The 12,391-nt window shown below is 34.7% G+C and overlaps 3 protein-coding genes across 5 annotated transcripts; 2 read left to right on the top strand and 1 right to left on the bottom strand.

Annotated features, from left to right (window-relative positions):
• The first annotated feature begins 156 nt into the window (after nt 1–156).
• LOC105176999 (uncharacterized) lies at nt 157–1,806 on the top strand. Its single transcript, XM_011100012.3, has 2 exons — nt 157–642; nt 878–1,806. Exon 2 carries the CDS (start codon nt 947–949, stop codon nt 1,379–1,381), a length of 435 nt encoding a protein of 144 aa, XP_011098314.1. The 5' UTR covers nt 157–642; nt 878–946; the 3' UTR covers nt 1,382–1,806.
• A 2,861-nt stretch (nt 1,807–4,667) lies between these two features.
• On the bottom strand, nt 4,668–7,524 carry LOC105177000 (proteasome subunit beta type-2-B). The gene is made up of 3 exons (XM_011100013.3): nt 7,232–7,524; nt 6,163–6,286; nt 4,668–5,155 (listed from the first exon to the last, which is right to left on the bottom strand). Exons 1-3 carry the CDS (start codon nt 7,387–7,389, stop codon nt 4,820–4,822), a joined length of 618 nt encoding a protein of 205 aa, XP_011098315.1. The 5' UTR covers nt 7,390–7,524; the 3' UTR covers nt 4,668–4,819.
• Nucleotides 7,525–8,852: 1,328 nt separating this feature from the next.
• LOC105177001 (cytochrome c oxidase copper chaperone 1) lies at nt 8,853–11,154 on the top strand. 3 transcript variants are annotated; one of them, XM_020698791.2, is made up of 2 exons: nt 8,853–9,028; nt 10,675–11,154. In XM_020698791.2, exon 2 carries the CDS (start codon nt 10,713–10,715, stop codon nt 10,950–10,952), a length of 240 nt encoding a protein of 79 aa, XP_020554450.1. In that variant the 5' UTR covers nt 8,853–9,028; nt 10,675–10,712; the 3' UTR covers nt 10,953–11,154. The 3 variants fall into 3 exon arrangements, with proteins under 3 accessions (XP_020554450.1, XP_020554451.1, XP_020554452.1); XM_020698792.2 differs by lacking the exon at nt 8,853–9,028 and adding an exon at nt 9,048–9,195; XM_020698793.2 differs by lacking the exon at nt 8,853–9,028 and adding an exon at nt 9,226–9,916.
• The last annotated feature ends 1,237 nt before the right edge of the window (nt 11,155–12,391 follow it).

Below are 12,391 nucleotides of genomic sequence, written 5' to 3'. Positions count from 1 at the left end.
AGATACAGACGTTTCATGATTTATGACATCACTGGTTAACAACATGTGAGCAACAGACATTATCCAAAACAGTGTCCAAAATCTCATAGTACACAGTTGATATCATGGCCCATGGCCCATCTATATGCCGACCCAAATCTGCTGATGGAAAACTCACGGCCAGGCCAGCTATGAGCTATCATTCTGAATAAATATCTCAAGATCTGCATCCAGATGTCTTCCTTTCCCATGTAAATATAGAAAATAATAAAAGGGTTCTTGGGTGTTTGGAAAAACTTTTGTCCATTGATGACACAAGAAAAAGGAACAGCTTTCATCCAATTAATTGTCCTCTGTTTTGGGTACAAAAGTTGATCGTTAAAGGAAAATAACAGCTAATCTAGCTGTAAACACAGCCTTCCACCACCAAAATCGGCACAAACACTTTCCTTGTTTGCTAATAAAGCTTTAAAGTGAGTTGCTGTCTCTATTCCATCAATCCTCTGCCTATTTATTTCCACCCCATAATTAAGCCTCAGGTGGGTTTTTGGCTTAAGAGCTTTTCTTGGATCTGTCTTCTTTCTTTCACGCTAAACCCTTTACTGCAATCATCATATCTTCACCGTGGAGTGAGCCTGAGATCAGGAAGCGGCCGTTGCATAGGTACTTATCCGTTCCCGAAAGGAATTGTTTCTGGTTTTGATTGGTTTGCTTTAATTGCTTATGGGTGGGATCATGCTTTTGGAAGTGATATAATGGTGGGTTTCCTCTGTTTTCCTGAAAATTGCATGGAGGAATTAGATATGGGTTGGCAATGCAAGTTGAATTTGATGTTGATCAAAGAACGCATCTGGGTTTTGCTAATAGTCTAAGGGTTTATGTGGGTTATGTTTTTCAGGGCTAAAACTTGAAACTTGATTGACTAAAAAGACAAGGAGACAGATTTCACTAGTCTTTTGAGTGATCAATGGTGTCCCCTGGATTTTTTCTTATCTGTACGCTCCATTCTTTGGTGGCCTTAACATGTGGAGCCATGATGATGTTCTATAGGGATGAGGTGTTTGTGTTTAGCCATGGTAAGGACCATGCTAGCAAGCTTTTGGGCTCAACACCCCATGATCAGCTGTTAATTCGGACGTCCGATTCGTTCTCGGGCTTGCTTTTGTTTGCCATTGGGTTTTTCTTGTTCATGGTGGCATTTGTGAGGGACAGGGAGTTTCATAGCTTTTTTGCTAGAGGGTGTGTGCTTCTCCATGTTGCAATGGCCATTTGGAGAGTTTACTTTGAGAGGAAAGTTGAAGATCTTGGGTATGATTGGGTGAGGCTGGTTGTTGGGGACATTGTTTTAGGACTTTCTTGGGTTTTCTTTCTTGTTTATTCGTGGAGGGAAAAGTATGATTAAGGTTGGTCGAAGCCACAATGATGTTTCGATTGAAAATACTTGTTTGCACTGTATGAAACTAGGAATTTCAAGGCCAAGAAAGTGTTGCTGATATTGATTATAACCTTTTCAAGCTAGATCTACAATAGTTTTTGTCAGACTCGATAAAGGATGGTGAGATTTGAGGAGAAATCTGGTTCATCACACTGGTCAGATACGGATTTCCCAGGAACTGGACGTGCTTCAGCAAGAAAGCTAGAAATTCTGTCGTTAGAGCTGCAATTAACTAGAAATGTGATTAGCTTGTCGATAATTTTTTCTTCCTCTTATGCTCTACATTATTCCTTGTCCATTTCCTAATAGATAGCCTTTGCTGTAAATTTTCTTATGAGACAATGATTTGTGTTATCTATGTTTCATTCTTAATGTCTTAAATAGTTGCCGTACATGCTTATGCTTTCACTTGTCTGGCCACTTATAGAGTGTTGAAGCACATTCGTCCGAAATCTGATACAAAGAAAGATTTCTGAATATCTGTTCATGACACTGCAATTAGACTTGCTATATCTACTCATGCTTATACATTTTGGTTTTGTGGTTATAATATTTGAGATGGACATCCAATCTTATGTTCCATCAAGAAGTTATGGCACCTTGGTCGGAGCTTCTTCTGTTATACTGCATTCAGATTATGACTATTTGGTGGTCGGTTCTTCTGTCAAAGGCACTACCTTACTCCTGTAGATGATCTTATGCCTCATGTTTGAGTTCCTATGGCTTGATTTCCATCACATAAACACGGACTCAGTGCATGTCTTGATGTTGTAGAATGCCTAGAGTCAAACATACTCTTAACGCCTTCTCTCACGCCACTACAATTCTTCTCTCTCTGTTCCGTTCTTTTCTATGCTTCTTGTATGTGATTATCGAGTTATGTAACGTACTTTCCATTCTGAATGTAAAAACAGTGCATGGTTGGATAATTTCTCATGGCATGTAGATCGAATGCTTTCATGTCGTTTCTTGCTCATTTGATCACGTCCACTTAAATCAGGCTTACTGTTCAAGTATTTTTAAGAGTGCTACAGATAGCTAAAAACTGCAAATTTAACCATTTGGTTACTGATCAATGTTAGAGAAGAAATACAGAAAAGAACTATGATCTTTGTAAGTTTGAAGGTTCATAATTTACTGTACTGAGTCACTCTATGTCTTTCTGTGTTGCATAGTAGTCAGCCTTGAACTGTGCCTATTTCTACTTCATTTACATACAAATAGTCTGAGAATATTTTGCTAAGACAATGAAGTTACCTGTGCTGGAAAAGTAATGAAATTTCTGGGAGCTACCTTAGATCCCCAGGATGGAATAAAACGGAAAAGTTGATATGCACACGCAGCAACGACAAGAAGAACGAAGTTATGTGCCTGAAGGTATGTGTCTCTATCTGTTCATTCTACATGAAAAGAGGAACAGAATTTATCCTTTGGAGAATGCATGTTGTTCACTTGTTCATTATTCTGTTTCATATTAGAGAACCTTTACATCTCCATGAGACTTTGTGACATTTGCTAATTTTTATTCTTGCATTGATGGATACTCGTCTGCTATGATCTAATGGAAAAGTCGATGTTCCCCTTGCATAAAGTATATACTTTGCTTTTGTTTCCTTTCTTGACGCTTCTTCCCTCCAATCTTTGTGCATGTCAATTTCCTTCGGCAAAATATTGGGTAAATTAAATTGACATCCACTATGTTTAGGTCTAATTACACAAATATCCATACATTTTCCAAAACCGCAAGTACACCCTTGATAAGATAGTTCTATATACTTCAAAGGGTGCTTGTATAAGTTCTTGCCCCTAAGGGGGTGTCGATGTAAACTACAATTACAATACCAAAGAATATAATTAGATAGGGGGTGTTTGTGTAATTAGACTTAATTTAGATAAATTATAATAATAAGTTTAGATAATAACAAACCCAAAAAAGATTTAAAATAGATTTTTAAAAAAATAAACAAAGAGTATTAATGAATTAATGTATCAAAAATTAAGTAGAACAATAGGGATAATTTCTTTAGAGTTCCAAAAAGTATAAAAAGCATACTAGAATAATAAACTTAGAAGAATAAAATGAAATGGATAATTACACTAATGGTTAATAATTAAAAGATGAATTTTTAAAATCAAGAGTATAAAAATAGCGACCAATCTCATAATATATAATAAAATAACAATAAAAATAATTACACATTACCTTTACATTAATTTATGAGAATCATCAAATTTTGACATAAATTTATAAGTAATAAAATAGATTGCATACTATGTATCTTGGTATAAGTGTATACTCGCAAATAGATATAAAAAATTATAAGTTAATTAATTGTTAGGACTTGTTAATTTAGAAAAAGTATAAGAGATTACAAATGGCATTGAAATCTAAAATATAATTTATATGCATGCGTCATATTATATAATTATTTAAAAAAATATTAAAACTTAATGAATTGTTGATTAAACTTGTTTTGTATAAAGATGAAATATAGAAATAAAAGTACCATAATGTACATCTAAAATTAAAATATATGATATTAATTAATAATTATATTATATGGAATTTTACATATAAAATTGATATAGTATTGAATATAGAGTTAAATATATAAAAAAAATTAAAAATAAAATTATATATAAAAAAATAGAAAAAACTCGCAAACTTATAAACAAGATATTTTGAGCTTGAACTCGAGTTGGCGACTCGAGCTTCAAATCTGCCACCCCTAATCTTGAATGTCTATGAAATTCGGCCAAATGTTAGTTATGCTGGGGCTTAGATAAGGCTTGTCCTTGGATTAAAAACATAAACATTTCCAATTTTAATCCATGATAGTAAATACATTATTAGTTTATATAAATCATAATTTTTATCATGCATTTCTGTCACCCTTCTATCCTACACAATTTAGAAACCAAGGCCTTAATGTTTTAGAAATTAAATGCAATTTTCACTAAACCAAGTATTATCAGTTCATAACACACTCACATAAAATGATAAACTCAATTTCACACAAGTAAAAAGAGTTCCACTCCATGTTCCTCAAGCCTAATCTAAATCAACCCTGAAGATAAAACTGACCATGAGGAGGTCAACAATGTAATACCCCACTCAAACACAAGCAAAATCAACAAGAATATTCAATTAACGCACAAACACTGGAAATGCAACAACCCGTTTAAGTTCACATAAACTCATGACCTACATGAAAAACATACTGTCAGCAAGGAGGAAATCTCACATCCATAGTTCATATTAAGGGCGCATAAATTTCCTCAAACTGCAAGAATTCTGGAGTGTTACAAATTTAAGAACAAAGCATTTCCAGTATATGGAGATGTAAACAGTCTTGCAATTTTCAGCAGCAATGAGTTCAAAGTTTCATAAACAAGTGAAAAGCCTCAGGCCAAGGTAGGAACAGGGGCATCCTTGATAGACTCGCGCCAGGCGAATTCTCTTGCCCCGTCCTTATCAACAATTTTGATTACAAAGTTTGGAGGGGCTATGACCAGCCTAGTCCTTATTTCCATTATGCACTTGTCGACCAACTCAATGGCCTCATCAACTGTCATGTTCCGGCGGTAGTGCCTATCCATCATGGAGAGGGCAAAGTAGGATCCATAACCAAATGCTGCTTTATCAAGCTTGTGAAGGGATGCAATATAATCAATGTAGTAGAGAGAAGGGCCTGTCTCCTTATCATATCCGGCCAGAATGATATTCACCATGTACGGATTCTGAAATAACCAAAAACGCAGCAAAGGTTAAATAAAATACAAGCAATACACAAAATGATGACAACCGAGCATGATTCAATCTCATCCTTCTTCCACTTTTTGCGTAGTGTCTGAGCACCTATCTTCTAGCTCCTATTCTTCAAATACCATCACTTATCTTTACATGCAATAGAGAGAGACCGGACTATAGAATCTATCAGCCACTTAATGCTTCATACTTCATATCCAAGACACATTCTACTACTGAAAGTGTAAAACTATACAAGCAGCATCTCTGGAAGATATGGGTAAAAATGAATCAGTTCCTTGTGCATGAATATGCTCACCATGACACAAACTTAACAGCTTCCTCCTTCTATTTATATGTTCCAGAAGTGGCAATAATGCATCACAGATGGGTTTTACAGAATAATACACGAACAAGCTTATGCAAGCATTTAAAGTGAAGTTTTTCTATAAGCCTGAGAATTAGAAAAGCAGTCACCATGAACAATCAGCTAATATTCGTCAAGTACGTAAAGCCATCAGGAGAAACACAAATATTAATATATGATGTATGCCAAAATTTTCAATATATACAGGTTAGTGTTCTAGAAGAAAATCAGGTTGCAAGTCATTTCATGGTTTATTCAAAGTCTTGCAAAACTTCTACGAACCAAACAACTATCTGTCTAAAGCTAAAAGACACATAGTTTCATCGTCTAAAATGATTTCTATAACAATTACAAAATCAGAAATCACTTAGAAACGACAAAACAAATGGATAAAGAAAAAGATTGAAAGTAATATATCATCAACCATGTACATGATGTCAAAAAGTATATTTTCAAGTTCAAAATAAACAAAAGAGGACTGGCATCAATGTTAATTTATGCCTTCATGATCAAGAAATCTTGAAAAGGATTGTAATAGCAATTACTAAGTAATCAGTTAAAGAAGTCTAAACCCTTAACATTTCTACTAGACAGATCAAACAATCATAGAGAAACCTTAAAGAACTTTATTACCTTTCGCAAGGCTGTGGCAAGCTCGCCTCTGGTAAAGTTTGCAGCAGCGGCAGTCGTCAAAGGAATGCCATTACGAAATTGGTACAAGGCCACATTCTTCTGTATGTACTCCGTAAACTGAGCCCTAAGACATCATGCCGTGAAAGTTAATCACTAAAGTTCTGAACTTAAGTAATAGAGCTTCAGCCAATAGGAAGTCCAACTAGATAAATGGTTCAGAAAAGAATTCTTGTAAATAGAATGGAAACATCACCTTGTAAAACTATGATCTCAAGTGATATTATTTATGATCAACACTCAAGAATATTATGGCCCCCAAAAAGTAAACACGCAATTAGAAGTTCAATTGATTTGGCGAAATGCCAAGATGGCAGAAAGAAAACTATCTTGGCTACAAACTCAGAACAAAAGCTAAACCCACAATTTTTTTCCACTAAAAAATAAAGACAAGCTCACTGTTAAACACAAAACAGTCCTACATTACTGATGAAAGGCCTAAAGCAACTACCTTGGCCCCTTCAACCTTTGAGTCGCTACATCTTGTAAGTTTGAAAGGTGCTCCTTACACCAATAGTTCATTGTTAGTTAACTCTCCCCAAATTTTAATAAATGCCTTTCTATAATTTTTAACTTATCATAAGCTAAGTCAAAGCTTAAAACATTTCATACAAACTCCTCTTTATGAATATACTTGAGAAAAGATTTTTCATCTTTATACAACATTGATAACTATTAGTAGTATTTAAATATTCTACCTTAGCCATAGCACCACATCATAAAATACGGGAAAAAGAAACCAGGCGTTCTTTCCAAGTCATCTCAAATTAGACACATTTCATCCAATTCCGAGTCCACTTTCCTTCACCAAAAGTCTTACCCTAAATCTTAAAATGGTAGCACACATCCCGCGCGCAGAGACTCAAAAAAATCAATAGAGTGAGTACATTAAACTTCAACAAAAAGACTAGATCATAATAAACCAAACACGCTTAATGACAAAGGCATATAAAAAACCAATAAAATAAAGAAACAAACACATATTGGTAGCAATTGGGAAAAGGGTTTTAACCTGTCGCCGGTCTCTCCAGATGCCCCCATGAGCTTGTGAGAATCTAGCACCATGATCTTATCCTCGTTAGTCTTGTGCACGAGGATGCTGTGGACGGCCGATGTGTCCGCCACCACTATCGCGAAATCCTTGCCCACCAATCCAAACACTGACTCCATTTGTTCTCTCTACTGTATAATTACGACAAACAGACTCGATTCTCTTCTGATTTTTGAGCCAGAACAGTATTAGATTTTGCCTCCGCTGATGTTTTTTTTTTCCCCGTGTTAAGGGGTTCTGTGTCTCGGTTTTTATTCTTCTGGGAAACCGTCTTGTAGAACAAGAAGGCTAAAGCGTGTTTACCCAAATAATATCTCGCGTTTCACTCTATGGGTGGATCTGACCCGCCCCTGACCCATCTTTTCTCTACCCGCCCCGGTACAAAATCCATGAGGGCTTGCAGAAATTTCAATTTACAAGGAAAATTGTATTTTTGGTTCCATTAGATAAGGAGTGTTGTATATTCTATCTCTCGTTTAAGGAGGTCTATAATATTAGTCTCACAATCGAAAAAATTTGATAGATTTCTTCCCTGCTCTGATAGATGTTGAAAATAAATAGACTTCGTGCACGTGAGCAGCACATGCTCACTTAGTCCCGTAACATATAAAAATTTAATTTTTTATTATTATAATTTATGATCAGAATTTATTAATATATTTTAAAATCAATAATAATTCAAATTTAAAAAAAAATTAAAACACTTATAGTTTTATTAGTTTTTAATAAATAATGAAATGCGCTTGTATTTTTTTAACCTAATTCTTATTTATTATTGAAAATGATACTCAAGTACAGATACGAATGCATTCTTACAATAGAAATAAGTACTCCAAAAGTATTCTTTTTGACCATATTTTTGCCAAAAAAGAATAAGAGGGATTACATTGAAATAAAAACTAAAATTTGGGGACGGTAAAATCAATATAAGAATTTAACAAAATAAAGTGACTTTAGATACAAACTTAAGAGGTCAATTATACTATTTACCCGTACAAATATTCAGCTAAGTTTAAGTTTTATTTTCTGTCTAGCCCCTGTGCACGAAAGGATGAAACGTCGTGATGTCAGAGAGAAACGAAATTAAATATTAATTGAATATTTTAAAATAAATAATATACATGTCAAAATATGAAAATTAGTTTCCAACTGCAAATTCATGAACAGAAAATGATTGAGGGGCATTAAATGCTTCTTTTTTAAAATATTAAGATTTAAACTTTCTTTTTAAACTAAGGGGATTTTGTGCTTGTTTTGAGTTTGTAAGGGTAATTTAGACAATTTTAATTTAACCTTTGACGAGTATTTGGTGAATTTTGACTAATGGAGGGTGTTAAATATAATTTTTCAAACCACAGGAAATTTTACGTGTAATTACACCAAACTTCTAGGAAGAGGATTGTAGTTATTCTATTTTTTTTTTAATTTAAATTAAGTTTGATAATGTGATAATATTTATTGTGTGATTAATAATTTTTTTTAAATTATATACTAATGACAAAATAAATATATTATACTTGTGCTATAATTGATTCAAAATGTATTATTAGGTTAGAATTTCTGTATATAGGTCGGAGAAATACATACAGAGTTAAGCAGTTTTGGTTGAGACACGCTTTTGGGTTGAGGAACATTCCCTCAGGTTGCGTTTGCACCACCAAAAACCCAATTCTAAGAGCCTCTTCTTCCATCAATCATCTCTTAATCAAAGACCATTTACACATATGCTTTTGCTTGCGCTATAAGGAAGAAATCAAGGTATGATTCTTTTATGCAAAATTTCTTTACGGGTCTGACTACATGAGATTTCTTTCCTTTTTTTGGGTGGGGGAGGGGGAGCATGTATTCTGCACTGTTCCTTGTTAAGCTCATCACTGGATTGATCAGTTTACAGTGCAAATGGGATTTCTGATACTTGATTAATGGTGGGATTCTGCAGACTTTGTGATTTTGACTCATGGTGTTATGTTTTTACTTTTACTTCGTCGTGTGGTGATAAAATCTTTCAGTTTACACGATATGAATTTGTTCGATGCCTCCGGCTTTGGATTTGATTGGAAAAGTTCTGCTAAAATACTGAATTGAATCTGAGATTTTGAAAATTTTACTTGTTTAGTATTGATTGAGGTTGATAGAGGATCATGAAATGAACTGCAGATAAAAGAAATATGTGATTGAGTCGTTTGATGGGGAATTCTCGGGAGTATTTTGGTAATTAGTATTTATAAGGTAAGTAGGAATTTAAATATTTAGAGCGCTGATTCGTTTGGGCCTGAAGTTCTATAGGTTGATGCGTGATTGGGATTTCATGCCCCTGATTTGCTTTGGTAGAGCTCACATGATAAAAGGATAGGTTGTGCATCTGCAAAACTTTCTTCAGATCATTGTTTGTTTGATATGTCAATTTTTGTCATGTTTTAGTCTCGAGGCTTCTTCTTTGGTGTAGGTTTCTTGTCCGAGTTTGTGCTGTTATTAAGTTAATCAGCTGAGACATGGGTGGTGGCTCAGCTGGTTCAACCTGGAACAGGCTACTAGTTCGGACTGGATTAGGCTATATAACAAAATGTCTAGAGAACTTGTGAAAAACTTGGCAACCGGATAGCTGGCCAGGGGGTTGTTTTCTTCATTTGTTCGCCTTTTGAGATGGTAAATGAGTTGGGTCTCAATTTGCACATAGAGCAGCATAGTAGACATTCTTTTTATTGGTTTTCCGTTTATCTTTTGTTTTCCTATAAGTGTGTGTCGTAAGAAAAGACGTCTTTCATGTATGTTTCTGAATTAAGTTGTCCGGATTTTGATCAACAAATGGACTCTCTTATGGTCAAAATTGGCTGAGTTTCTGTTGTTTGTTGTGTGTTGAAGGATGTTGCCTGTCCCTTTTTGTGTTAACCTCAATAGCTATGTACTTCCTAAAATTACTAATTCTATTTGACATCATACTGGTTGAATCATTGTTTGAGCCATTTGAACCAGCAACCAGTAAAGGCACCTATTCTCTCACCGGTTCTGTTTTGAATCAGAGCTTGTTTATCAGACCTACGGATGTAGAACTGAATTCATGCCTTCAGATGCTATCTTGCCTCTCAATGTCTATTATTTGTCCAAGACAGAAGTAGGAACTTCATGTTGAATATATAGTGTGGAACTGGTCATTATTTGGTTCAAAGTTGAGGCGACCTTTAGTTTCTTCCCATAGATTCATGTAGTTCATAATACCACAAAGTTTGACGGCAAATCCAAAAGAGCTGGTTTTGGGTCGTTTTAATTACCGAGTGCTAATATGTTATGCTACTGTGGTCTCTGAAGATCAACTCTATTTCACAATTGTCGTCTTTCAATGGATTTCAGGAGACTTGTTCATTTACATTATTCTAAAGCGATTCTCTGTTCTTTTGTATTGCTAGCTTCTCTTGTACTCAATATCCTCCTTGGACGGCTGACAATGGGCGGACTCCCGATTCAGAACTCTTCCTCTGTCATCTCCCTTCAATCACAGAAAGACCAAAGGTCCGAAACTGTAGCCTCTGGGCCCGACTCAAAGCCGAGGAAGAAGATCTGTTGTGCTTGCCCCGAGACAAAGAAGCTGAGGGATGAATGTATCGTGGAGCATGGCGAAGCCGCTTGTGGAAAATGGATTGAGGCCCACCGGAAATGCCTCCGTGCGGAAGGATTCAACGTCTGAAATAATTTCACTGCGGAGTCCTGACTTTAGATAATCGAAACCTTGTGATTACACATGCTTTGAATAACCGGCTCTAGAAGCTGCCTGATTTTTCCAGGCTGAGTACAGTTCCGAAACTATTCTTATTGAGAACAAGAAACAACCGAGGATGTTGTCGTTTGCAATGATCTAAAACCAGCAAATCGAGTTGCTCTCTTATTCAGATGATGGGATCCATACACTCTTTTGTACTTGATCTTGCACTCGGTACTGTTGTTTGCAGGTAGCTGTTATTTTCCTGCCATCATTTCTCCCTGGCTATGATGCATGGACACATATGGGGGAACACCAGAAAATTTAAGATACGCCACAATACCAACACAACTATGTTATATATTTTAGGGTTAATTATATTTAAATTTTCTCAAAAATTATAAAATTACGCTTTCCTTTAAAGAAGTTTTGAGATGATATTTACTCTCCATATAAAACTTCATTATTTACACTTGACTTCCTTTTATTAGGATTCGGACAAAAAATGCTAACTTTAGCAAGAAAAAATTGTATAAATTTTATTTGCTCTTCATTTAATATTTTCAGGTAATAATTTTGTATTTATGAAGAAAAAAATATAATGATGTAAATCTAACTCTCTCTCTCTATATATATATTATATTTATCTTTTATAAATACAAAAGTTATATGAGAATATTAAATGAGAGACAAAATTGAAAATCTATATAGTTCTTTTTTTTTTGCTTGTGTCAGTATTTTTCGTCCAAATTCTAACGGAAGATAGTCAGGTATAAATCGAGAATTTTTGTTGGGGGTGTAACTGTAATTTTAAAATTTTTCCATCTATGAGAAAAAAATATAAATTTAATATTTTTAGAGGGGTACAAGTATAATTAACCTTATATTTTATTTTAATTATAATTCTCATGAAACTAGATATATGCAATCTTTGACGCCATAAAGTGAAGAACGAAAATCAATATTTACATCATCGTTTAATTATTAAAGGGTTGTCCACATGAAAATCGTTAACGCAAAAGAAAAATTGAAAGGAAGAGGGGGGAAGAAAACGGACAGGGACAAAAATAATTATAATATCTAGAAGTGAGAAATATATTATTTTTTGTTATTGTCTCATCCGTATCTATATTTTGGGAGTTTATTCCTGCAGTGAACCCACAAAAAAATACAATTATTACAGCAGAATACAAACCAATATATCAATTATTACAGATTAATAAGAACAGTGAGAAAAAAATAGCAACGATTAAATAATTTCAGCCCAGATAGTTGGATCCGATGGGGAAGCCTACAGTCACAAAGGCCGGCAACCCAACCATCGGTTGCTCAAACCCACCAAGGGACGATAGCCACCAAGGCACCATCGAACCACTCAGGTTTACCTATCTCTTTTATTTTTTCCTCTCTTGTTTCTCTCTTCTTTT

This window comes from Sesamum indicum, linkage group LG13 (genome assembly GCF_026168435.1).
Source record: "Sesamum indicum cultivar Baizhima isolate 11 linkage group LG13, ASM2616843v1, whole genome shotgun sequence".
NCBI classification, from domain to species: Eukaryota; Viridiplantae; Streptophyta; class Magnoliopsida; order Lamiales; family Pedaliaceae; genus Sesamum; species Sesamum indicum.
This window is presented reverse-complemented; position numbering and strand designations above follow the sequence as displayed.

Bases quoted from the DNA above. Each gene is read 5' to 3' on its own strand.
- LOC105177000 (XM_011100013.3), bottom strand. From the start codon at position 7,389: ATGGAGTCAGTGTTTGGATTGGTGGGCAAGGATTTCGCGATAGTGGTG. The intron at 6,287-7,231 runs GTTAAAACCCTT...ATGATGTCTTAG, and splicing joins TCTGGAGAGACCGGCGACAG to GGCTCAGTTTACGGAGTACA. The intron at 5,156-6,162 runs GTAATAAAGTTC...TGGTTATTTCAG, and splicing joins TTGCCACAGCCTTGCGAAAG to AATCCGTACATGGTGAATAT.
- LOC105176999 (XM_011100012.3), top strand. From the start codon at position 947: ATGGTGTCCCCTGGATTTTTTCTTATCTGTACGCTCCATTCTTTGGTG.
- LOC105177001 (XM_020698791.2), top strand. From the start codon at position 10,713: ATGGGCGGACTCCCGATTCAGAACTCTTCCTCTGTCATCTCCCTTCAA.